This window comes from Pezoporus flaviventris, unplaced genomic scaffold, assembly GCF_033815535.1.
Source record: "Pezoporus flaviventris isolate CSIRO_AGI_PZ_B2104156 unplaced genomic scaffold, CSIRO_AGI_Pfla_v1 ptg000001l, whole genome shotgun sequence".
Taxonomy (NCBI): Eukaryota; Metazoa; Chordata; class Aves; order Psittaciformes; family Psittacidae; genus Pezoporus; species Pezoporus flaviventris.
Window position 1 is genome coordinate 16113003 of NW_026892549.1, and position 27208 is coordinate 16140210.

At 44.5% G+C, this 27208-nt stretch overlaps 1 protein-coding gene across 9 annotated transcripts in view; it reads left to right on the forward strand.

Annotated features, from left to right (window-relative positions):
- Positions 1 to 1448: 1448 nt before the first annotated feature.
- FMNL2 (formin like 2) overlaps positions 1449 to 27208 on the forward strand; it is a 145072-nt gene continuing 119312 nt past the window's right edge. For all 9 annotated transcript variants that reach the window (XM_061445896.1, XM_061445888.1, XM_061445914.1 and 6 more), the window contains exon 1: positions 1449 to 1711. In XM_061445896.1, coding sequence (XP_061301880.1) covers positions 1595 to 1711 — 117 coding nt within the window. In that variant the 5' untranslated portion in view covers positions 1449 to 1594. The remainder of the gene's footprint in view (positions 1712 to 27208) is intronic.

Here is a 27208-nt window from a genome sequence, read left to right on the forward strand (position 1 = left end):
ATTAGGAAATGGTCATTTTCTAAACAATAATGTTTATCTTTTGCCTTCCCCCTCCCTAGTTAATCTCCATGTAGATAGTTACCATCTCCTACCAGGCAAAATCAGAAACGCCTCCACATCACAGCAGAAATTTATACAAATCCCACTGTAGAGTGCACTGGTACGTTTACTGCTGGCTGCCAGGTAACAGCACTAGTAAATCATCGTGTATCTTCATTCATGAGATTTACTGAGTTCCCTGAACTACCTGGCAGCAAAAGGCAGAACTTCACAGATAATCATGGAGAGCCCTTAACAGAGTTTGTAGCTTTATCTGTAATTGTGAGCTGGCACAATGCAGAGCACCAAAGTGGCACACAGGCACACCCCTGCTCAGGGATGAGAAAGCAGGAATAGACTGAAGTGGTGATCAGGAGGAGTAACAGCAGTAGGAGTGTCATTGTGAAGGTGAAAGCTGAGTGAAAATCCTTCTTCTCTGGAAGGATAATCGAATGTTAATATAAGGCAATGGGATATGGATTGGGGGCGGGGTGACAGGAATTAGGTCTTGCACTGGGGAATAAACCAGAAGTAAGTGCACAGCAGCACAGTCACCATATAGACTGGTAGCATCTCAAGCTACATGGGAGAATTTCCATGGATTTAGGTACTGAGGTACCATGCCACTGGGGCTGGTGTTTTGACTCAGCCTCTGCACACAGCCCAGGTTAAAGCATTAGGGGGGTCTGGGTTTAACCATCACAATGCTTAAACACCATGTTGGAGAGCACTTGAAGGGAATAAAGAAACGATAAATAGCATCTGAAGACCAGGCAGCTTTGATACGGCTGGGAGGAAGGTGATCCTCCCGATTACGTTTACGCTCTGTTGTCTCGATTACGGATTTATTCGGGTGGTGTCACACTGAGACTGACCATCCTGCTGTTCCGATATCACTAAATCAAGGTGCGGACTGTGGGGGAGCAAGCAGGGCTGCAGCTCCTGGAAACCCCTCAGTGTACAGAAGGCTTCCCCACCATTCGAAGCCAACAGGCCCCCGAGCCGCAGAAGCGGTGTCCCTCAGTGCAACACCACTTCAGTCATCTGGAGCTGCACACCGCGGGCCCGACCGCCCCGCACACGCAGACCCCCTCGGGCAAAGCCGGGGGTAGCCTGCGACAGGCTGGCTGACTGGGGAGAGCTTGCGGGCACAGAGCAACCCGCCGAGGGAAAATGGACGCCGAGGGGTCGCCCCAGCCCCCACCCAACCTCAAGGCCCCCGCCAACCCCGCAGCCAGCCCTTTCCCTGCCGGCCCTCCCCCGGACGGCGGTGGGACTACGAGTCCCAGCGCGCCCCGGGCCGGGGGCGGAGCGGGGCTTTGTGCGGGCCGTGCCGGCCGTGGGGCGGCATGAGGGGGTGCCGTCGCCGAGCCGCAGCCGCAGCCGTAGCGAACCCGCCCCGGGGGGAGGGCGAGGGCGGCGAGCCATGACGGGCGGCAGCGCGGCGTTTCGCCGTCGGTGCTAGAGGGCGACCGCGGGGCGCGGAGCCCGCCTGGCTCGGCGGCGCGGAGCGCGGAGGTAGCGCGGAGGGGCCGCCGCCGCTGCCGCCGCCGCCATGGGCAACGCGGGGAGCGTGGACTCTCAGCAGACGGAGTTCAGGGCGCACAGCGTACCTCTCAAGCTGCCCATGCCCGAGCCCGGTGAGCTGGAGGAGCGCTTCGCAGTGGTCCTGGTGAGTGCCGGTCCCATTGTCTGTGGGGAGCGGGTCGCGCCGCCTGGGAGAGGGCGCCGCATTCTGCCGCCCGCCCGTGGGCCTCCACGGAGGGGCTGATGAAGAGTAGGGGGCCCCGCGCCTGGCCCGGGTCCGTGAGCGGGGTGCGGCTGCTGCGTGGTTGGGAGCCGGGGAAAAGTTGGAGCCTGAGACGGGAACTGCCCCGCCGCGCTCTCCCCTCGGCGGCGCGGCCGCCCAATCTCCGCCGGGGCCAGTGGCACAGGTGGGCTCTGCGGGACGGTGTCTCCCGCATCCCGCGGCCCAGCCGGAGGCGGCGGGACGGGGCCGGGGCCGCGGCGGAGGGGGGCGGGAGGGCAGCGGAGCGGGGCCAGGCGTGTGTGCCGGCTACGGCTCTTTGTCTCTGGAGCCCCCGAAGAGCCGCCTTCCCCCGAGCCGAGGCGGTTCCCGCACGCCCGGGTCTGCCCCTCCTCGCGGGCGGCGAACCTGTGAGGAACCGGCGAGAGAGCAAAGCCCGCGGCAAGTTGTGGCGGTGTCGGCCCGGACCGTCGGCGGAGAGCAGCGGGCGGACAGATGCGGAGCCCGTGGTGCGGCCTCGCCTCGGCATGGCCTTTTCCAGGAGCCCGGGCTGTGAGGAGCCCGCGCCCCCCGGCCGGCTGTGGGGCGATGGGTCCCGTGGACACACTGGTCCTGCTGCCCCCAAGTCCCCAGCACGTGTGTGAGGTTCACCGGCGCTGGGGCTGGGATGCAGACGGTCCTGTCGTGCTCTGGTCTTCATTCCATTCCTTTCCCTTCTCCTGAGCAGCTCGACGGACTCGGTGTTTAAGATCACAGCCACAGGAGACGTTACCAGGCAAAGACAGTGGTTCCATTGGTGTTGCATGGGAGTGTTTTGGGCAAACGTCCTGTTTTCTAGGTATCTAAGTGTTGTGAGTAGATTATCGCGACCCATCTGTTTTTCTATGTGTTTCTTACTTCTGACCAACGTTTATATGAAAAACAGAAGCTAGGTCAGGAGAGCAAATAAAACCCATGTGCATGCCGTGCCCTGCGTTGCCTCTAATGCCATGTGAAACCCAGCAAGGCGAGCTGTTGCAAGAGTAATTCCCGTATCAGATACTGGAGCAACCCCCCTGGTATTTTAAATACTCCTGGTGCTGAGTGAGGATTCACAAACTGGTGTGTGTTGGGGATTATTTCTGGTTAGACCCAATTAGATTATCATGTCTAAGAAAAGAATAAGCCTATTCAGTCAGGAACCCCCACTGATGAGCCAAATGGTGAGTGAGATGTTACGATTATTAGGCGCAGTGGAAAAAGCCTGATCCTGCCTTGCTCTCGTGGGGGAAACCTGTGATAGTCTTGCAGGTGGAAGATGCCCATACAAGCAGTGCCATGGCTCAGAATCAAGTTTTGATTCATCTAAGCCTACCAAAAGGGTGCTGGCTTAATCTGTGTGCATGGTCTGTGGGAGAAAATTAGTGGTTTTGAGTTAGGACCGATTGATGAGATCAGTACAAGGAAGAGACATCATTTGGGAAAGCACAGTGCATTAGATATGTATAACGTAAATATGGGAGATAACAGGATCATGTCTGTAATTTCTTGAGGTACTTGAGTGGATGGCATCTGTTTTTAGAAGATGGATTTAAATGAAGGGTCAGAGGATGAATGCTGTAGCTTTGCTGGAGGGGGAGGCAGGCCAGGCAGATGCATGCCTGTACCAATGGGGTGTTGGATGCTGTACTCCCATCCGGAGGAGCTGTGAGATGGGGCCGAAACACTACTGCTGGAACAGCCCAGAATTGCCTTCAGCCTGTTCTTGAAGCCAGCTGAGGATGGCTGGGGTTTGTTGCAGCTTCCAGGAAATATCTGACCAGTTTATGAAAGAATGAACTCCTAGGCTATTATTACTTTGTTTTCTCTGTGGCTCTGAGGGGAGCATGACTGTGCCACTGGTCAAACCCCAAAATGGGGTAGGCAGTGGAAGAGTAGGGATTAATGAGAAAGGAATGATGGTCGGGGAAAAAGATGAGGAATATTTTCTGCAGGGAGAAACAATTAGTCAGGAAATGAGAGTATGAAGAAGATGTTGAAGGTTGTAGGACTAAATCTTACCTTCTTTGCATGCTGCCTTAAGAAATTAGCCTGGCACAGGCATTGCTTATGTGCTTGGAGAGCCCTGTTGAGGTCCTGAAAGGCTTTGCTGACAGTAGCAATTTTTGTACCACTAATGAAGTTTTCAAGACTGTTCTTGACATTGATGATCATGCAGCTTCGTTGAGGTGCAGCTGCATGCAGGTACAGTCATCATGTAGAATGGTTTGTTTCTATGTGTAAAGAGTGGAGCTATGCGGGAAAGGTTCCTCTTGTGCAGCATCACAAAACTGTTTTCAGGTTTTACTCTTTTCTCCTTGTGTAGAACCAGCACAGTGAGCCATAGCCCTCTTAAACACATCCATGTCTGTGAGGGGAGCACAGGTTGGCCATGTTTTTACAGCAGATGCCATGACAATTGACTTTTCTTTTTTTCACTTTGAACATACTCTCCTGATCTGCAGGATCTCTGTGGTCCCTTCAGCGAAGGGGTGGATGAGCAGCAGGAGGTGCTGCATTTGTGTGCTAGCTTGCATTTGCTGGGATGTTAGCAGACTTAGTCTTGAGGAAGGTCTCTGGTGAAGTAGCTTGTCCGCTTCAAACATACATAGTCACCTTACTGCCTCCTTGGTTAGCCTCGCTCTTTGAGGTTTGAGGTGCATAAATTGCAGGAGATGATGGGAAGTGCTCCAGGTCACACTTTTTTGGTGAAGCTCTCAAATCTGACTGTGCTAATACACTCCTCCAGTCTGTAGTGGTGCTATTGGCATTACTGAGGATGCACTGAACTTGTGTATGGCAGTGCCCAACCGGGCTTTAAGGGCAGCAGTGCCAGGTCTGGCTGTGTCACACCTCTTGGCCTTCTGGACAGATGACATAAGAGGATTTTCCCTGTGGATTTGTGTCTCCTGGTACTAGTTTTGGGACTGGTGCAGTGAATGTGCTGCCCTGGCTTGTTTGTTGTGTTGAGATTTGTGCTTGTCTCTGCTAGTGAGGAGCAGGGTCTGTCTGTGTGTTTCAGGAAGACATTGTATTTGATGGGATGTACTTCAAGGTGAAAATTTTTGGGGATAACCCAAGAGAGATCCAGGTTTCTGCCTGTAAGCCAAGTGTTTCTTCCATCCTCTCAAACTGATGAAAAGTCTCCTCTTTTGGTAGAACGTGTGAAACAACTCCCTTAAAGTCTATGTGAGAGTGTGAAGTTCAGGAAAGAGACGGCTTGTTATTGCCACCAAGTTCCCAATTTGCCCAGGAGGGGTGCTGGATAAGCTGAGAGTAGAATCCCAGCTGTAGCACTGACTTTGAGCTTGCCAGCACTCGGGTTCGAGCCTGCAGGAACCTCCCACCATTGCCCCTTCCCCAGCATGCTTGCTTTTCCTTCTCAGCTGTGTTGGATTCTTTTCCAGGCTTTACGTAGGGACACATGGGGGAAGAATGCGTAAATCATGAATTCTGGTAACCAACCCTGGTTTATTACATAGGGAACCATTGCTCAGCATGCATGAGCGCCATTGCAAACCAAGTGTGCCAAATGTGTCTGTAGACATTATGGCACCCATGCAGGGAGTCATGTGTTTGGAGATGCGGGGGTAAAGCGCAGGCTTCCAGCTCCTGCAGCAGGGTGGTCTTTCTCTGAACTGGTAACAGGGTTGCACGTTTGCAAATGACACGTGGTTTGGAGGAAGCAGCCAGGAAAGAGTTGGCAGGGTAAACTGTTGCCTAATGAGCTGTGATTGACATAATTTGACTGCCGGATTACAAATCTGCAGTGAAGTTAACAGGAAATATCCTCCTACCCCCACCAAGTGCTGTTTTATTTTACAAAGGAGTCTTCTGTGCCCGGTCCTGGAGGATGGAGAGAGGCATCTGAAGTGTGAGGAGAATGTGGAGGAAAGAGGTGTTTCTGTTGCCCTGCTCCCAGCTCTGCTGTGCTCTGTCCTCAGTTTGACATAATGGTACCTACTTAGAGGCAGGACATCATCTCTGCTTCTGTTGCATTCACATAAGGCTTTGCTCAGAGGAGCTTCTTTGTTTCACTAGAATTTCCTTCTTCGTTGTAGATTTTGTCTGAGCATCATTTTCCATACCAGTCAAGGAAGTTTTAGTGTCTATTGCTGAAGAATTTGAAAGCTCACTGTGAAAACTCTGTAACATTTTCCAGCTGTTTTCCATTCGTCTTCCTAATCGTCTATCAAATACATTATGCATTGTTTTATAATATAGTATGGTTTAGAGTCTGCAAATCATTAAAGAGCATGACATGGCCGCAGGAGATATCTGTGAGGTAGTATTGGTTCCCTTGCTTCAGTGGGGATGCTGGAGCACTGGATTCCTTATTGTAATTCCTAAATTTAACAGAGCTCTCCTGGAATGAATTTCAGTTGAGATCCTTCACTCTCCTGTCAGGGTAACTTGAATTAGTTTTGTGGAATTTTAAAGCAATGCTATGGAAGTTGGGAGACACTAAAATTAGATTTAGGAGCAATCTTCAGGAGAAGGGGGTTTCTAAAATTCAGATATTGAAAAGACCTGTTGTGTTTTCTTGTTCAGGCTTCATCTCTGACAGTCTCTACCACTGGGCTCTTTCCTCAAGGTATTATTTAAATGATTCAATCAGTGACACCCTTTGCTTGAGAAACAATCTAATACAGCACATTGTTTTGTGTATATATATTTCTAAAGAGTTAAACTTAGAGAAGTATTACTTGGTGGTGACCTATCTGTCAAGCTGCTTTGTAAATCAGTAGATGGCACTTTTAAGTTTTTCCACCTACCATCACAGGAGAATATTTTTGTCAAACGGTTTTTTTTTCTGAGTGGAATATGAGGGTACTGTAGTGGGTATTTAGCTACTAGCAAGTTAGTCACATTCCTAAAATTAATTTCAGATCCTGGAAACCTGGAAGACTTAAAAAAATAGCTAAGATGATGTAGATGCATGTATTTTTCTGTGTACCGTTTTTCCATACAAAATAATCTTTATATATTGGGCTCCAGTGATGGAGGTATGAACCCATTCTGTCAAACTGCGTGTGTCACTTGGTCTTAAGCTCTGAATAGCCTGAGAGAAAGTAGTCAGCTTTTTATCAAAAGACCCAGGTGAAAGGGATAGCCATTTTATGCCCAAGCAGTGGGGCTGGATCCCTCTCCCCAAAGGGCCTGGGCTGTTCTGGGGGGCTTCGGGTGGGTGTCAAAGCCTCAGTCTGCAAACCCAGTTATGGTAATGATGGCATAGAGGTTTCCTAAGTGTTTTTGTGCTGTGTGCTTTATAAGCCTATCATCATAATGTTGTATTTTATTCCAAATTATTCTGTGCTTTTGTCTAAGGTGAATAACAATGGGTCAATCAACTGCTTAAGGTGGAAAACCAAATGGGGTGAGAAACTTGTGCTTCTATGAACTCGGCAGGGTGCTTTCTTTTTTTCTTCTCCCTTTAAGTGTACACAGGGTTTGTTTGCAGTACAGACCCTGCTTCCCACCTGCAGCTCCTTTGCTGTGCAGGAATCCGGGGAGGACCCCATAGATGCTGCGCTTGGTGGCTGAAGTCCCGTGTTTCTTCTGGGAAGTGGACAGGCCTCTGTGCACTGTTGGTGGAGTTAGCTTATGGCGTGGTTCCTGGTTGCTCACCACCTCTGGGATGGCTGTTTTCAGTGCCCCTTGGGCTCATGGAGTGATCACTTCTGCAGGTGTTGAATTCCTCCTGCTGAGCGTGAGCTAGCAGGCTCCCCTGTCTTTTTCCCTAGGCTGCAACATCATCTTTCCTCCAGTGCATTAAAGCTTTGTCAGGCATTTCTGTCAGCTTCCTTAACCTTGTGTTCAAGGTAAAGTTTTGTGTGTTTTTAATTTGTTTTATTTTGTCTTCACAAGCAAGGTCATGCAAAACTTGGCCCTGAAGTGTTAAATGGTCTCTTCTGCCATGGTGTGTAATGGGGATGTAAAGGGTGCTGCTGAAGAAAGAACTTGAGAGAGGTGCAAAGTGAAATTCAGAATTTACAAGACGATCTTAAATGAAACGGTAGCTGTTGAATTGTTTTTGATTGACAAGTGAATGACTTGGAGCCACTGGAGTCTGTTTTTAGACCTTCATTAAAAAAACCCAAATCACTAGCTTTCCATGCTGTGTGAAAAGGTATTAAAGTCTACAGGAACTCCCTCTCCCCCTCCCCAAATAGCAAACCCCAGCACAAACACAAACCCAAACACAAATGTTTGATTTCCCTCATGTGTTTGTTCAAAAGTTCATGGTGGTACTTATTATTTTTATTATGTTTTTGCATCATTTGACAAAGATTGTAAATTGTTCCGGCAACTTTTAAAATAAATCCTTTTTAAAACAAACCAGCTGTGTGAAGCTGCACGTCCTAATTATCAACCCATTTCTGATGCTTGTATGGCTACTTAAGAGAAGAAGGAGGTGTTTTCCCCTGCTGGGGTTTTAGGTGCTGGGTGCTCCTTGCAGTTGCAAAAGGGACTGGTCTGGTGATTTGTGTTGGATCAACGCCGTATCTGTACTTAACAGGGTCCAGGCAGTCTTTTGCTCTTGCATTGAGGCTGGCACCTGCTGAATAAAATGTTGGTTTTTTTTTTTCCCCCAAGTCTGTTCAAAAAGGTGGTTTAAATCTGTCATCTGGGTCTGTCAGTTCTTAGCTAAGGGAGTAAGATGCCCTACAGGAATTTTTCCTCATTATTTGTAGCTTGGAATGCATCCTAAAGTGAAACCAAGCTTTGACATTCTCTTTCTGATCTTTTGTGTAGTCATTGGGGTGTTACTAAAGGCAGACTTAGTGCCAGTTCCTGCCTGCTCCCCCCAAATACATTTTTTTAGACTTGAGCTTTCAGCGTTTATGCTGTTTTTCAGTGGTGTTGTTCTTCCAACTCGATGGCAGAGAAGCAAGCATGAAAACAGCCTACTGTTAATTTTTAGAAGTGGAAAATCCCTGTGACTGATTTCAGTTTTGCTTTTGCTTTTCTGTGCTGACCCAACTACTGTTCTTTCTGTGACACTTGCTTCGGAGCTGCAGCTTCTTGAGGGGGTGTGAGCAGGAGGGGGCTGGGGAAGGGTGTCATGGTGCGGGTTTCTGCTCCAGTGGGCACCATCACTACTTATGTCCAGATGAAATGGTCCCACGTCAGCACTGATGCCCAGTGCTGACTTGCAGCATGGGGAAGTTAAATCAACCTCTTTGGTTCTGCTGCAGGTTCTGCTGCATAAGCTGTTGTCAGGAGTCAGTGATGTCCCTCAGTGGAGTTTAGTGCTGTTCACACCATAGCTCACTGATGTGCTCCTGTGTGTGAGGGGACGTGTCTGGCAGATGTTGGTGAGCTGGCTTGTGCCTAACCAGATGTGAAGCTTCGTGTGAAAAGGTGTCATCAACCTGACTCTTCTTGAGCTCCTTTTAAATCAAGGTGCTAATAGGGTACTCCTAAATAGAGTGTTCTTCTATAGCAGGAATTGAAAGTTGTTTAAAAAATGATCAGGTTTTTACCCTGCTCACAGTTTTTCAAGGGTGATCCTCCAGGGGAAGCAGTGAAATAGGTCTGGAGGTAATACCATCATCACTGCAGCCACCCCCTGCATCGCTTGCAGACCTTCTCGGCTTGATTTGGTTGGGCAGGGAATGCTGATGCCTGGCTCTCCTGGAGGAAGCCAAGGAGGAGCACGTGCGTGTGCTGCCATTGTGACCTTGCACGGAGCAGGAACTGAAGAGCTCTCCACAGCACGATGAAATGAATTATGCAAAACATGCTAATGCAGCAGTGCTCTACGGTACCAGTTTATTTTTAAGCATCTGGGCTGCCTCTTGAGTTTGAATTAATCACATCATGATCAGGATCAAAATATTTTCCAGTTCAGGAAGCCATAAAGAAAACTGCAAGGGAAGTAGTTGTTTTTCCTTGTTCCTTTTGGGTGCCGTGTCTTTCGGAGGTGTGCGTGACAGCAGAAAGCATGGCTGTTTCAGACAGGGTTTCCAGGGTGGTGGTTGTTCCCCTGGAGTGCTTGTGGGTGCAACATACTCCAGTCTGGAAGTTTTTCTCTCACTGCTGGGAGATGTAAGCATGGTTTCCTTTGGTACCCAAAAGATTAGACCTGAAAACTAGCTGTGGAAAAGCTAGTTCCAGAAGGAATAGTTTAAATTGCATGTGCAGGCAGTGAAGCAGCCATTCCAGCCCCTGGAAGACTTCTGCAGCGAGCAGTGTGCAGCCACATTTTACACAAACTGAGCTGAATTATTGTTTGTTTTCTTCTTTGTTTGTTTGGAAGAGTCCATTGGGGATTTTGGTATAGGAAATAAGTGACACCAACTTACTCAATGTGATTTATATTTGAGTTAAAAAAAAAATCTAGCCCAAGCCTCCAGCAGTTAGGAGCTGCAGCATCACTGGAACTGGAGGCCTCACTCAGCCTGTGTGTCAGGTAAAAGCACATTCAGCTGCTTAAAAAAGCAGTAATTTCCCATTTATCACATCCTGCTAATTTCAGTTCTGAAGGGTCAGTATAGTAAAATGAGCAGGTTTTTAGTGCTTGGACTATACGATTCCTCCAGTCAACCCTCGAGGGCTGTGCTTTTACCGTCATAACATTGCCACTGAGAAAGGCTGTGTTGCCAGTTACTTCTGCAAAGGACTTCCAGGTCTGTAGGTGGCAGAAGGTACATGACATGCACCCCTGCTTTAAATGAATATCTTTTCACTTGGGCTGATTGTTTTGGCATTAATCCTCTGTTTTGTAGTTTTAATAACTCAAGATGCACAGCATTATATATATAGATATACTGAAAAACATAGCCATAATTTTTTCCTAGGCTTTGTCTCTTCCTAAAATAGTGTCTTACTGTTTTTTACAAGTGTTTCATTGCGTGAATGCTTGGATGATGTTTAACTTGCCCACACTCTGTTATAACTAATATACCATAGAAATTTGACATATGTTGGTTTTCAGTTTACCATGGGATCTATAACAAAACAAGTGCTTGTCTTCTGTAACTGTGCAGCGTTAAGCATATATTTGGGGAGGATATTCATAAAGCAACATAATAGTTGCATTGTGCTGGACATGAATGGTCCTCAGATGCGCGCTGTGCAATGCGTGGACCTCCAGGACTCTACATTGCAACTCTTGAGACCAACTGTGTGTACTTGATCATAAGCTGGAAACTTGCCCAGCGGCTTCCCAGCTCAAGCGCTGGAGAGGCGAGCAGGGATGCCTCTGCACGGGGACCCTGTGGCCCTTGGCCCTGGTGACTGACCTGTAATGTGCTAGGACTGCTGGGGTGATGGCAGCCAGTGCAGCCTGGTCTGTGCCCCAGAGAAAACTCTGTTGGAAAGATCCTTGGGAAAAACCTGTAGAAACTTCTTTCATGTTGCCTGAACAGCACAGAATGTTAATGGTGTCCTCCTGCCCTTTCAGAAATCATATCTTGATCCAGCGGGCTGAAGTGGTTGGTGATGGCAGCAGGAGCCCAGAAAGCTGTCCTTGCCTTCTGCGGTATCGGGGGTCTGTTCTGGCCACTCTGCCCTGTGGGGTATTGGCTGAGGGCAAAAATTGCTCCTGGATTCTTGAGGAGTATATGAAAAACACTTGGGTTGTTTCTTGTTTGTTTTTTTTTTCTTTAGTGTGTATGTGGGTGTTGTAGCAGATATATTAAAATACAAGAATTAGTGGTGTGTCTTTTTTTTGTTTGTTTGTTTAACATGTATTATTTGGCCAGAAATCATTTTACTATAAAAGGATTTGGGGTGAATATAGATTGTACATCTGTTACTTGTTTGTCTGCAAAATGACTGTATAGTTGAGGCCAAAAGTGAAGAATAGAGGGTTGCACAAATTGGCAAAGTTTCTGAAGTCTTTCAGAAGCCAGCAATTAAAATGAAAAAGCAAATTGTTAAATCCAGAAATTCTGGTTGTACATCCATCTGATGCTCTAGCATGTCCCTTTACTGACTTCTCTTGTCCTGCTTTCCGTCCCACAAGAGAGGCAAACAAACAACGCATGCCTACCTCTGATGGTTTGAAGCCAGCTGTTCAGCAGAGGTGAGTGGCACCGTTATTGAAAGGGTCTGTGAAGCATTGGCGATAGCTTTGCAGAGTTTATACAGCAGTTTTCTGACAAACGTTTCCAATAATTTAGTGTGTTTGGGAGTGCTTCAAAGGGCTTTCTGCCCAGCGCTGAGCCTTGCAAATACAGAAGATCAAATAAATTAACTATCACAAATATTTAACTTAAAGCTTTGTCAGATAGGCACTTTGATGTTGCATGTGTGTATGAGAGCCTCTGTGTATGTGTACATTCTCCCAGATATGTTAGGTCATTGTTGTATTTGTCTCCTCTCAGACATAATAAGCCTGATACTGCAAATCTAAATAATTGTGTTCCACCTTCATAGGCAAGCATGTTACCTGCCATCAGTCTGAAATGCAGCATTCACAGTTTTACTGAGGAGCCAATGGTAAGCAAATCACTGGTGTAGTGATACCATTGAGGACTATGGCCTTGGTTGGCATGCCAGTGCTATAAAGGGCATTGACTCTAAGTTTATTTTTCATTGCATTTGCATAAGATGTTGCTTGGTGGCCAACAGCACTCTTCAGGTAAATTGAATAAGTCAATTTAATTAATGATAATTAATAAAGTGCACCATGGGTTGAGCTGTGAAGCCTTTGGTAATAACACTTCTGTGATAGCATCTAGCTTACAGCTAACTCTCATGAATTGTGAATCTTGTTCTCTAAAAACTGCAGCTTCTTAAAATTGTCTTGAAGTTGACTTGTCTTCTCAGCAATCCTTTCCCACCACACAGGGAAGTGGCAGCATGTCTGCAAAATCACAGTTCTGCTCCGTGGCAGGGCTTCCAGTACAAATACCTGTTCTCTTGATCGTGTAAATGAGTATCTAAGTGTGACAAATGTACAGAATTCTTTTTTGTAAATAAAACAAGAACTTTACAGAATTTTTATCCATGAATCTTTCACAAGCTTCACAGTGCTGCAGTGGGAGATAAGGAGAGAGAGATACTACTTGTTACCTTTGGAAAAAGGAAGCCTGAATTGCTATGAGGCCCCCCAAAATCTGAGTAACAGGACAGAAGTTAGAAAAAATGTTTCCCCACTTCCCAGCACTTGTTGTAACTCCTAGGAAAAGAAAATAGGAATGTTGGCTGCCTCCCCCTGTGAACATGTGTTTGACACATTGGGAAGCCTGTGCTGTGTCTCTCCAGCTAGAAGGGAGATCTGGGATGTGGCAGCTGCCATTTGGCTCTTTGAAGTCACCTTTGCAGATCCATTTCCTTTAAAGTCTTTCATTTGTCTAGCACAGTTAAACGGAAGCTGAAGAGCAGCATTTTAGTTTATTTTATGGTGTTTCAGGGCATCTTTTCTCTTTGATGTATTTAAAAAAATAATCTCATTTTGTACTGGTTTTGTCTGCGACAGAGTTAATGGCTTTGTTTGCTTCTTCTTCCAGTGTTTAATTTTCTGATGTATTCTGGAGGTGAGATGAGGTTTTTGTCCTTCTTTGCATACACACATATGTATGAATTGAAACTTTTCTTTTTGACCACAAGGCTTATTTCAAAGATAATTGGCCTTTGAGTCCAGATGAAGGTGAGAGAGATTATATTCATCCACAGATGCTTCAGTCTGAAAAAGCTGGTTGGTGCTGCAGTCTCTCCAGCACACCCTGCTAAGTGCTGTGGCGCTGATGCCATGCAGAAGACCTCTTTTGGAGAAGTAATGGCAGTATCAAAGCGGTGGTGGAGCTTGTTTCGGGGGAGAAGATAAAAGGAGGTTGTGAGGTTCTGAAGAATTGTCTTGACTTGGAAATTCTGTGTTTTCTAGCAGTAGGAAAAAAGGCAATTTTCTTCTTTAATGTAGAGATGTCTGAGCAGATGGATGGTGTACACAAAACACTTGGGGGAAATGCTTTTAATACTATTTTTAAAATCCTTTTATATGAGAACCTGTAGTACCTGGGATAGACACCAGTGTTTTACTTGCATGTGTTTGCTGTGCTGAATGTATTCATGAAAAGTAAGAGATTCAGCTGTCTTGGATCAAATGGCAAAAGAATGGGAGAAGAGGAATTTAGGAAGCTGTCATCTTCTGTATGGATTAAAATTAAATGACCTTTCAGATCGGCACACATGGAGGCTTATGTGTCCAGGTATGTGACTGATGACCTTTCCTCCTAAGCAAGGTATCTCTTTCACACATGGTGAGTTTTCAAAAGCTTTGTACAGCACATTGTTGCTGTGCTATCTTTACCACAGTTGTCCAGCTATCTGTTTGTGGGCCATCACTTTGTATGTGAGCAACAGAGAGAGACGTTTTCCAGAAATAAAGCTGTGCCTGTAAATTCAGACTCTTGTTCAGAGTAGAAGGCAGGTGGGCTTTCTCTGTGCTAGAGAAAGATTTTGGCAGAAGATTAAGTGCTTCAATTAGAATATAAAATAAATTGTGCAAGAGTTTACATGAGCTGAGTCCTTGTGTTCAGCAGCAGCAGTATCCTTCATCAGCAAGTGAGATGCAAATGAATTTGTTGTTTCACCGGGCAGGGCAGGAAAACCACCTCACAGTTTTTGCATGCTGATACTGCTGCTGTATCCCCAGATACTGCAGTGATTGCAGAGGGCAGTTTGTGCATCATGAGCACACAGGATTTTCAGTTAAGATGAGGAACTCTGATACCTACAAATGTGAGTGAGGCAAAAATTGATTAAGCATGAAATTCTTTTCTGGCAGTGAATTCTTGGTTGGCTCAGAGACAAAAGGTTGCACAACTGAAAAGGACTTCTACTTAGCTCAAAGCTATTGTTTGTTTGGTTTTGCTAATGTTTATTTTATGTCTGATGTCAAATCTTTGTTAAAGGTGAATTATTCCTTCTGTTTAGCAAGTGAAGTGAAAACTACCCAGATGCACTTGTAAGGCATTCAGTAAATTGTTAAAATTGTTTTAGGTGCTCTGAGGAAGTGGTGGTCCTTGAGGTGAGATAGCCTGTGTAGACCAGGGTAATACTTGTGTTTCTAGTGCAAAGCACAGTTCTTGTGTTAAAATAATCCAGGCTGTATACATAAATAAGCATATAAATTTATACATTAAAACAGAAAATAAAAAAAGAGTAGCTGTAGCTGTTATAATATTTTTAAGGTTAATGTATAAGCTTATTTGGGTGTATTTACTCAGTTGGTACTGCTGTGCCAAAATGCGTTCCACAGAAAGATGTGTAAGGAGGAAACGACCTCCTTTTTAACACTGAAAAAAGTCCTGTTTGGTTTTATTCAGTTTTCAGAAATGATAGGTTTAGGAATCACTTGTTAAGAAAATGCTCCTTGTGTGATAGCTCTGCATCGGAGGTGCATGCACTGCATTTGCCCCAGTGCTGCCTCCCAGCCAAGCTGGTGGCTCATGGGGGAGCCATGTGTTAATGCTTCGGTGAACCATTAGCACTGTGGTTTACTGCAGCGAGAACTTTTCTCACAAAGATGCTAGTGAAAAACAAGGAGTGTTTCCCTGAACAGTGGAGCAGCATAGCCAAAACACCGATTAAGGCCTTGAATGTGGCTGCTCCTAGCCTGCTGGGCTTTTAGCGTGGCTGACCTTGTGCTGTAGGATAGATACCACATCCACGGACATGTCTGCTGTACCTCCCTGAAAGCTGCATACATTGACTCTCCAATGCTCAGTAATGACCTAATTTTGGTTTCTCAGTTACTGCTACTTACTCAAGGTGCCAGGGGCCTGGCTGTCGGCTGCTTCCTCTTCTTTCAGTTAGTAGAGATATTTAGTCTTCTGCTTATTCCCTTGATTAGCAGTTTTTGGGTTGAAACTTTCCCTTTCCTCATAGGAGTGGGAATCAGCAGCTATTGCAGCATCTGCTTAAAAGAGAGCGGATCATTAGATTAATGGAATTTTTTTGGCCAGACTCCATTGGTGGAGGTGTCTGTGTGGGCCCCTCCCGCAGGTACTTCTCCGAAGTTGTGCACAGATGAGAGTGGAGTCTGGTCCTCAGCAAAGGTGGTATTTGTGTCACTGTTTCTGCCATGTTAACTGCCAGTGCAGGACAGACTTTAAAATGATGGATATCTTTGTGTTTACATGTCACACCCTGGCAATTTTACCATGTGGCATCTTCTAGCTACCAAGCGGTGCTTGCTGGTGGGGTTGGCTTTGTTCCTGTTGAACCACCAGGCTTGTGGAGCAGCAGAGACCCAACAGGGCTTTTGGAAAGGTTGCAAGCATTATTACCTGTGTGGGAACCTTGGAGGCATTTTAGCACTTTCATGAGTGCTGGCCTAGACACAGTCTCTGCTTTGGGTTGCTGTGCTTTTCTGTGGATCCATGCAATGATGGGGTAAGTGTTGTGGTCTTGCATGGGAAAAAGTAAGAGGAACTGGGTGGTAAGTTCACGCATTCAGTATGTTTATTAGAAAAGCAAGGGGCACCCTAGCTTCATTGCAGTCATCGACTTCACATGAACAGAACACTTCATGCACGGCTGAGGAACTGAGTTAGGAGCAGCCTGCTTCGCCTCCCTTTAGTTATCTTGAAGGCATTTCTAACTTTGTGGGAGGGAATGCAGCTGAAGAAATATCAACATGCCATGAGCAAATGCACTTCATTAGGGAGCACTGTTTAAAATTTTTTGCATTAGTAGGAGGCTGAACTGTGTTTCTTCTGTCTTATTTGTGTACTTGGTGGTGGATTGAGGGAGGGTTCTTATACGCTGTGCATTGGAGCAGCCCGGAGCAATTTGACAGTATATAATAAAAATTAATGATAAAGCTGGGGGAGGAGTGGGGAGAAGGCTTGGGTTTGCTGCCACACCAGCCCCTGTCTTGCTGGAACAGCTTTCCCTTGTTGGGCACCCTGAGGTGCACAGGAGGCTGCTGTGGCTGCGGTAAGCAGTGCTCCTCTTCAGGGATTGCTACAGTTCAAGGAAGTTGGGTTTATCTGTGCCTTCACTGCTGCAGTTATCTTGTCTGTCAGCTGAGAGACGTGTGTCCTGTGATAAGTGATGTGAATTGTTATGCCACGTTTTTATCCCGTTAGGATTACCATTGCACTCTTCATTCTCTTTATTTTTGATCGAAGCAGCCTGTAGCTTAGAAAATGACCAGGCTTTTTTTGAGCACTGTCCATGGGGTTTTTGTCATGAGAACCCAGTGGCAGCTGCACATCATCTTCATAGTGTGTACTAGTGCAGAACACATTTATATAAATACGTAACTGAGAAGCCATTTTTTTCTACTCTTCTGTCACATTATGATATCTTGAAAATATCACCAAGTTTTTCAATTGAGTAAGAAATTAAAAGACAAATCCTTTCTTTCTAGGATAATTGCCTGCCATTGGTGCTCCCTCCCCAGGAAGCAGAAGCATTTGTATGTCTTTGGGCTCTGCTCAGTGCAAGCCTGTATCTCATAGGCTTATCCAGGTGCTAAAATAGTCCCTCAGGTCACCTGCAAGTGACCAGGCGTGGCCACAGGCTAATGCTGGAGTGTGTTTGTCCTAGAAGCAGGATTTGTGTCTCTTGGACGCTTCTTCGCACCCCACTGGACCCAGGTCTAAGCAGTGGTGGGCAGAGCTGGGTGGCTGTTTATCAGGCTATGGTGAGCAGACACAGCCCAGGGAGCAGGAGATAGTGGCAAGGAGAGGGGACAGCCTTTCCCCCCAGCAGTGAGGACATCCTTTACTTCCTGGGCTGGTATGGCAGCGCATGGCGTCAGCTTGCTCAGAAATGATAATCAAAAGATCAGCCTTTTGCAGGTGTCTCGGTACACTAATGAGTTTGGCTTTTTAATTCTTTGGAGTCTGTATGTATTGGAGCACTCCATGTGCAAGCAAGAAGGTCTGCTGAAGCAAGTATCATTTCCCAGTCTGATGGTCTTTGCCCTCTGAAATGTATGGCTTGTTGGTAACATCTGGTGGATGCCACTTTTAATTCGAATGCCACTGATGTTTCTGAAAGATGCTTTTCAGTGCATTCATGGGGCCTGATTTTGCTGGTGTTAGAGGCTCTTCCACTTTTAAAGTGATACATGGGTGTGCTGGGCGGATAAAAATCAGGGCCTTGGTTTATTTAAAATTACACCATCTGGTCGTGCTGGGGGTGAGGTGCAACAGCAGCAAAAGCCACTAACTTGCAAGAAATCCTTGTATCTAAGGTTGGCATGGACTGTTGCTGGTTGTGTCTGTAGATGCAAATCCTTCGCCCTAATCTGACAAATTTAGGAGGAGTTCATGAACTCCTCCTTCTTGGTCAGGAATAAGTCTTCTTGCAAGTGTGGTAATTCTCTGCGTTACGAGATAGGACAAATGGATTTTGTTCTCTTGTCTGGATGTGCAGGATGAAATTAATACAGGTCTCTCTGAAAGTTTTATTGATCCAGTTGAGGGCTGAATTTGGCCTGTATTTTTGTAGTTTTAATCTACAGTGTTTTGCGTTCCTAAATTGGAAAAGATTCGCACTAGAAATACAGACCATAAGTATTTTGAAATACCCTGAGCTTAGAGTGGGGAGTCATGGGATGGCTGGGTTTCATATCAAGGGGTTTGTGTCAGGGCTGTGCCTTTTGCTGTCCCCAAAGCATTTCTAATATGGGTGGAACTGCTTATTTTATCTTGCCTGGCTCTTGTAAGGAACAGAAAAGTCTTGGGTTGAATAATCAGCCTGAGACAGACCCAACAGAGAGACTTCAATGAAATAGTCAATGCTTGTCACAGTTAAAAGCATCTGGAGATAAGCTGTCAGGAAGGACAAAGTAATAAGTCATGTTGTTAGCCTAGCAAGATGGACTTTTGTACTTAGAGTTTCATATAACTCTAAGTACAAATTTAATTGAAAGTTTAAGAGGGAAACTAACTCCTGGCTGTTTACAATATTATCTTCTTGCCTAATAGGAATAGCATATGTTTATTTCTGAATATAACATCTTATATATGAGCTCCTGTAAAATGACAAGGTTTTATTTTACTTCAGATAAAACAATAACCGTACTTATAAACATCTATGTGTAGACTTCTTTGGGTAGTGTTTTACAATGGATTCTTTACTTCTTTCAATAACGTACTCAAACCCTCATATTACATGAAAATACAAAACTTCCATTTTAATACGCAACATCTTTTACAAAGATTTCCTGGAGTCCCTGACTTGTGGTAGCACTGTAATGTGTGGAGGTTATATTACATGAATAACCACTTCACTTGTAGTCTTAGTCATACACAATTTAGGATCTGTAGAGGTTTTTACTGTTCTTTTAATAGTCAAATCATCTGGAAAACATACTTAAGTTTTACATTGTCTTTTTTTTTTATGTTAAACCAATCTAAAAGTCAACAAAAGTTTTCCTCAGCGTGCAGCCCTGAGCAGCCAGGAATTGCGTTCCACCTCAGCAGAGCATCTGTGATCAGATGGGATATGTCAGAAACAGCTTAATAGTTTTTAAAATCTGGTGCATAAATTCCAGATGATGAGAAATTCTCCTTACCCAGTAAGCTTGCAGACTGCCCTCCCCGAGTGTAGTTGCTCGAAGCTTCCTTTCTCAAGACTCTAATACTATAATAATCCCAAGAATAAGCATGCAGCACAGGTTTTATCTTTCCTTTTAAACAGATACTGCAGCTGAGAAGTAGAAACAGATGTTATTTCAGGGGATTGAAAATTAAAAATTCCCAGCTTTTTATTATAAAGCTTATGTGCCAAGGAACAGTAATTTTACATAAGAATACAGAGGCGCTGTTTCAGTCTGCCCTGTTCCCTGGCATTCTGCTCTGCATCTGCCGCTAACTTGCCGTGCTCGTGGATAACAGTCTCATCCCAGCTTTTCCTTTGCTGTCCTGGAAGGCAGGCAGGGAGTTAGCTGGATGGTGTGAACAGAAGATGCTAAAGGGCTGTAGGATGCAGCAACCTTGGTACCAGGGGATCCTCAGGGTCTGTTTCAATACCAGTCTGGTAACTGAGAATGCAGTTTTTCAGGCTGGGTGTCCTGCTTGTGCAAGCAGTGACAAAGTGTATGGCAGTCACACTCCTGGTGTAATTTTATGGTTGAAAAATACAAGAGAAAATTCTGCACGAGACTAATCTGGATGTGTGGTCCAAGGGCGTTTACTCAGAAACAGTTACCAGTAGAAGAGTTTTCTAAATAATGATGAAACCATTTACTCATACAGGAATTTTAGTTTAAATTACTTAAAACCATATTTTCTTGCCATATTGTTAGAAAAAAATAATGTGCTGTCCTATACATAATACCTGAGTTCAGTGTAATCCAGGCAGCAACTTGATTTTGGTTATCAATGGATTTATTACTTTTGTTGCAGATTAGTAGTTCATCACTTTGCACATGAACTTCACTTTTCCTTAGAACTTTGTTACAGGCAAAGATGTGTTTTTATCAAATTTCGTATGTTGACTCCTTAAAAGCTGCTCTTGTAAATATCAAGTAGTTTCTGTTAATTACCAGGAAGCCGGGAAAACCTTGAATGAGATTTAATAAAATCTATTACCAGTATTTATGCATAAATACTGGTCTTATGCATTGAATGCTGAATGAATTATAAAAAATTGAATAATAGAAAAAAGATTAATTGAAAGATGGGAAAAACAAAAAGCAGAGCTTTGTTCCATGTTTTCCAATTTCTTCTTAGTATCCTGAAAATAATTAGGAGTGTTGAGTGTGATGGAGACAGTGAGTCGAACAGGAGAATTTATGCTAACTGACAGCTAATGGATCAGCTACTTTCTAAATAAAGATCAAGGGTAGGCAGTCTTACATTCTGCTTGATGAAGTTTAATCATTTGGAGTGGAAATCCAGCGAGAAACAAAGCACTTTCCCATTCAAATACAGCATTTTTAGAGTGCTAAAAATGCAGGAAGTTTGTAGATTTTGGTAATTGGGCAGTAACCTGAAAGCCACCTGGGATGGTCAGAAAGTAATACTGCCCTAAGTCAGTTATGTTTCTCACCAGATCAAATGAGATTTTGTCTCTGAAAATCTATAACTTAAAGAGTGACTTCCAGCTCTCCACGTAGAGTTATTTTTATCTTAGCATGTGAATGAATATTAGAGCTGGAAATCCACTGAAGGTGCAGCCAGATGTTTAGATTCATGAGGGACTGACTAACCGCCTGCTTTCCAGTGGTACTGTCTACCCCAGGGCAGTTCTGCACTTGCTTTGCCTTTGTGCTAGCTGCAAGGCTTACAGCTTGTTATTCCATATGTAGCTTTTTCTGTTGCATTTGATTCCTTTCGTCTGGGCTGAGCTAGAAGAGCTACTTTTCTATATCTTAATCCTCATCTGTCTAAATCAATCCTTTTTTTAATTTTTTTCCTCACAGGTAATACTATCCTCTGGTTGTCTCTATTCAGTATTCCACAGGTTTACTTAACCTGTGGAATACCTTAATGTATGTCCCTTAAGTAGCTTACATATAAAAATAAGGATAACTTTCTAGTAATTTCTTGGACTATCCAATTAAAACTTAGTTATTCCAGTAGTTCAGTGCAAGGGTTGTTTATAGCACAATCAGTTGTGGAGTCTCACTGTAGCCCAGAGTACTTGACCTCACTAAGAGTAAGACCCTGGTTGGGGAAGAAGCAACCATACGTACCTGGCAGGAGCGTGCTGCCCATGAAGGGACAGTTGTGACTTGCTTGGCTTCCTGCAAGTGTGCCTGGGCAGAAAATGCAATATATTTTGTCTGCTCATAGAAACGCCTTAGCCTGTCTCTTCAAAGTGAAACACAATGCAGAGGCATTAGTGGGCTGCAGCGTGGCTGGCAGTGTTAGCAAGGAACAGTGCAGTGGGGCAAACTGTTCTCAGCTGCGCCGTTCCCACTGGATGAAGCACTGGGCCTGGCCGTCATTTGCCTTTTGCCAAGAAACCTGGTTGGAAACCAACTTAAACACAGCCTAATGTAAAGAAGCATGGCTCTGGCCCACAGATGTTTAAAATTAATCACACTGCTTGTCTTTATTTCTCAGCTGGGGTTAACTCCTGGACTATGGAAAATAAAAATGGTCTTTTTATTGCTTCGGAGGCTGCATTGTTGAGCTAATGCCATGGATGCTTGGTGATAAATACTGTAGCACCAAACAGCTGACTGAGAGAGCAATACAATTGTGAGGCAATATGCAGTTTACCGTCCAGCGAGATGATGTGATTGAATCGCAAATAGATCAACAGAGGTTTGTGTTTTCTCTGTGTATTTTCTGAACAGGGGCTTCTCTTCTTTGTGATTTCTAGAAGATAAAACTTACAGAAATCAATAATACATTAGCTAAGTGGCACAACACTTACAACAGTAATCCTCCCTGCTAGAGTTCTTGTGATAAATCTCCATAAATTTCTTTGAAGGCAGTAGCATTAATGACATAATGCTTATAACTATATAGTAACTATATAATAATTCCAAAGCAGCAATAATAACCTTTCTGGCATTAATTTAGGGCATGCATTGGAAAAGCTTAAGAGTCCTGAGAGCTGGTATGTTTCTAGTCTCTGTCAGTCCTCCTGCTTGCCTGATGCTTTTGACTGTCACCAAAGCAACACCTGGCCTTCAAGGTAGAGTGCCTTCATAGACCTTGACTGATGTAGGTATACATGCATAAATATAAGCATACATAACTCAGAGTTGATTGACTAATACTTTAATTATGGCATTAGTTGAGAAAATTAGTAGAGGTGCATAGTTAATACAATTGAAGGGATGTTCCTATGAAAATCATTCTAGCAAATGTTTTTAATGTAGGTCATTTTAACTTCTCAATTTCTTAAACTTTCTTGACAGCAAACCCAAATCCAGGCTTATTGGTGCAAAATGAACCTTACTGAGGGCTGTTTATTGGCTCTGCACTGTAACAAATCTTTCTTCACAGTTTTTGGCAATCATTGCCTAGACTCAGCTGTGCAGCCTGGAGTTAGCGCTGTAGCCTTGTTTCTGAAAGCAGTTCTTGGGGAAGATGGGACACAGGTGGTTAAAGGCAACCTAGGAAAAAATTAAGGATTGAAGATGCGTGAGATACAGTGAAAAGAGAAGACATTAATTTAAATACTACCCACCCATTCACCAGTGTGAAACTTTTATCTGGTTTGCCCTGGCTGTGGAAATGGCCCAGTGGAGCACTGCAAGAGAGACTTTACTGAAAGATGCTCATTGTTGGATGTGGAAGGTGTTAATCAGGAAAATGGGGCGTTATTTTAAGGAAGATTAATTTAATTACAGTTCAGGATTTCTGTGTAAAGAGGGAGTAATCAAAGTAATTTCACTCAACTGGAGCACAACAGGGATAGACGTCTCTTTTTGGTGGGCAGTGAGAGCACCCTAGTTCAAAGACTTTCAGTAGTCTGGTGTGTATTTTCTTGTGCTTCAGCCATTAACATTTTGGGACAAAAAATTCATCCTAATTAGGCCTTATTTCTCAACTGGCCATCTGTTCATTGAACCCTCTCTAAATCTTCCTCTGCTGCAAACTCTCTCTGGCTGCATTGAGATTCTGGCCGTCTCTCAGCTGCTTTGTAAAGTGAAACAGGCTGAGCTGAAACAGGTTGATGTTGAGTCTTCATACCCGGAACTTGTGAGTAGCTTGTGCTTTAGAAGTGTTTTTGGGTGGACTTAATAAATAAGTCTATCTGGACAAGAAAAGCCCCAAAAGACACACATGACAGCAAGTTAACAAACAGCTATTGAAGACAATGGCCTTTTTCCCAGCCTCAGACTGCATGTCTCTCTGGCTCTCTTTTCTTTTTGTGAAATGCCAGGGTTCTTTTCTCTCCCTCTGCTCCCCTTTTAAACTCCATTTTTCTCTCCAAAACCTTCTTTTAATTCTCGTAAGACTAGTGCTTTTGGGATATCTACTGCAATATATTTTGCAGATGGTATGTGCACTGGAGATTAGGCCAGCTGATCAGCTTTCTGTAAGCGCGGTGGGAAATCTCTTTGCTCTGATTGCTTAACAAAGAGAAATGAGAAATCTGGGAAGGTTTCACCTTCCTAATCTGTGTTTTGTGTCACAGCTCCCTAAGATGTGCTCTATTTGGGTGGATAGCCTGTGGTTATGTACAGAGGTACAGGATACCTTCCACAATTACCCTGCCTCACCAGGTTTCTCACCTGAAATCTTCCAGCTTAGCTAGCTTGTTAGATCTGAATGTGTCTGCATTTTGGCCTTGGAGTTCAAAATATATCTAATAATAATTCTGTTTTGTTTTTTTTTTTTTTTTTTTAAATCTGTATAGTTTCCTTTGCAGGTTTTGCAGTGCTAGCATTAATACATCCTAAGGTGTGAATCCTTCCTTCAAAGGCAGCCCAGTCAGTTGTGAGTGCAGCTCTGCTGCTTTGGGGGTGAATTTTGCTGTGAGCACTCCCCCTGTCTTAAAGGGACTTCTCACTTGAAGGCCAGTGACAAACTTGTAGTGGTTTTGTTTTGTTTTTGTGTTTTGTTAATTTTTTTCTTTTTTCTACCAACTCTTTTTTTTTTTTTTTTTTCCATAATCGCTGCAGATACAAAATGAAAGACCAGAAAAAATAGTTGAGTACCAAAAGGTTTGCAGGTCATTAGACATCATGATACTAAAAGCTGGTGTTACCTTCTCTCAAAATAGAGCAGAGAGGAAATAGAGATCTGACAAAGAAACAAAACCCTAAATAAACCTTTTTTGACATTGGATTAGAAGACACGTTTCTATCTAGTAATGTTAATCTGGCATAATGCTTGTTCAGTTGAGACAACTGGAGTGCACAGTGAGAAGCACTGTTCCTGTGTCCAGAACAGAGCACCTTCTTCTCTCCTCTGGCTCACACCATGCCCTGTACAATGCTGCTGGGTAGCTTTCCATGTGGAGCTGCTCTTTTTTTCATGTAAATGTGCACCAGAATGTTTTGTGTGCTTTTAGTCTACTTCTACACATGAATGTGTCTCATCTTTTAATTTTCTTTTATGGCACCCATAGGTGAAATATGTGGCTTGTGGGCCAAAAGTCCCTTGTAGCCATATAGCTTCTGCATCTTCTTTCTTGGGAGAGGCTTGGATAAGTCGCTGTGCCAGCTGTGTGACTTTCAAAACTCACACTGAAAGAGGAAATCACTTTAAACTGATGGAAGGTAAATTCAGATTAGGTGTTAGAAAGAAGTTCTTCCCTGTGAGGGTGGTGAGGTACTGGCACAGGTTGCCCAGAGAAGCTGTGGCTGCCCCATTGCTGGCAGTGTTCAAGGCCAGGTTGGACGGGACTTGGAGCAACCTGGTGTAGTGGAAGGTGTCCCTGCCTGTGGCAGTGGGTTGGAACTGGATGAGCTTTAAGGTCCCTTCCAAGCCCAAACTGTTCTAGGATTCTGTGATTCTATGGAAAACTCTCAGGGTCAGTGGTCAAGCTGTCTTCCCGCTGACTTGGTAGTGGGCACCAGCTGGAGCAGCCACCTGCTCTTACCTTGCAGCCAGTTCTGTGATCATCAGCCATCTATGCAGACACGTTCCTGGGGGTCCTCAGTCGGTGCCTTGGGGTCCTGTCAGCACTGTGAGGGAATGGGGCTTGGAAGCAAAAGTGGTGGTGCAAGCTTGGAGCATATGCAAGCTGCAAGAGAGTGAGTCATTTCCAATTTTCAGGAGTAGCAGTGGGGATTTTTCTTTTTGCTAACACTCAAGAGAGAGAGTGAAAGGCATTTCCCATTCTGTTAAGCAAACGTGAGCCTGGGCTTAGAGATCCTTTAGCTGGGAATAGTTTCACAATGGGATGAGCTGTGCCTTGGTCAGTTTTGCCACTTTTGTTTGTGACCATCAAGACATAAATTAACACTGCCCAGGGGATCCTGGCACACTTTATTTTTCAGTGGGGGGGGTGGGGGGGTGGGCAGGGATGGGGCTGTCAGCACTGGTTTGAGGTTTGCCTCTCTCTTTTTGCCCAGGCTGTTGCAACATGCTATCCCATTTTTTAGGACATGATAGAAAATGGTATAGCATTAATACTTTTTTCATAATATCACTGTATAGCTCATAATTGTAGAACTATGTAAGAAGAAGCTTAAGGATGCATATGAAAGGTTTCTATTTTCTAGCCATTGCATAACAGTTAGATTTGTGTATATGCAATTTATGATTTATTTTCAGGAAGGGTGGAAATTTTGTCCCTGTGGTAGTTTCTCTTGAGTAATCAGTTTCATCCTTCGTATTTCCTGTGTTTTCTTTTTTAGCAGAATACAGTCTTTTTAGAAGAGTTCATTTTACATTTAATTTGTGTTCAGTTCTGTATATGTTCATGGTCAAATTCTGTTTTTAGTTAACTTATAGACAATTTCATTGACGTCAGGAGAAGCTGGATGCAAGTAACAATATGGCTCTCCATGATTTTATGCATCTATTGCTTTCGTTTTGGCTCACAGATACAGATCTCTGGTGTCTGCCATTACAAAGAACAGATGCCCCTCATTTCAGACCCAAATTTATTCCTATCCCACACAGATCTGGTTAGTGTTCTTGCCCTGTTATTGTTATATGCAGCACAGATGCATTTGAAGCGGGAGGTCAAGGAATCGAGTACAAACAGTGCTATATGTTTAAATTTTACAATCTCATTAACAGTTTCTTACTTTGCTTTTTCCACATTCTTCAGTTGGGGTTCTTATGCTTGAGTGAAAGCTAGAGACTTGGTTCCCGTTTGTGAATTTGTATGTGTTTGTATTTAGGGACATGGTTTTGGGTGCTGGGGTACGCATTTGTTGCTTTGAAATCAAGTGGCTGTACAGACATGGACTGAATTCTGCTCTCTGGATAGGTACAGAATTGCACAGATGTAAATGAATCTGGAATTGCATCTTTTGGCTTGGATGCTGTTCTGCTTCTTTGACACCTCATTTCTGAGTGTTCACATCGGAGTGAACTGAGAGCACTGCCTGTGTACCCTGTCGGTATTTTATGTGCACTGCACAGAGCCAGGAGTTGTGGGATCCTTCTCTTCATACTTGAGTTGCTCTTACAGATGTGCAGTCTCTGAACCTGCTGGTGCCTGGTGTGGGTGCATTGGTTCTGGTGGGGTGCTCTGAACTGTGAAGAGGAAGCCCAAAAGGAATAGCTCTTTAGTTGGCATGAGGGTTACACCTTCCAAACCAGGTAGGGCTGGGCTAAGCATCAGTTCTCCATGGCACACCCCCAGTCTCCCCTCCCAAAAGAAGACTTTTCTTACTACTTGCAGAGCATTATTTATTTATTTATTTTTATCTGAGTCTCTGGGAAAGAGCAGGAGGGGATTTGCGGCAATTGTGGTCCTGTTCCTGTTTGATCACCAAAAAGCTGCCTGAGCCTCTTGGGCTTTGACCTGAGTTGACCCTCGCCCTTGGTGGGTCTTTGATTCTTGGCACCTGCAGAAGCTGCTGGCAAAGATGGTGCTAGTGCCATCTGTTGTGCTGATTTC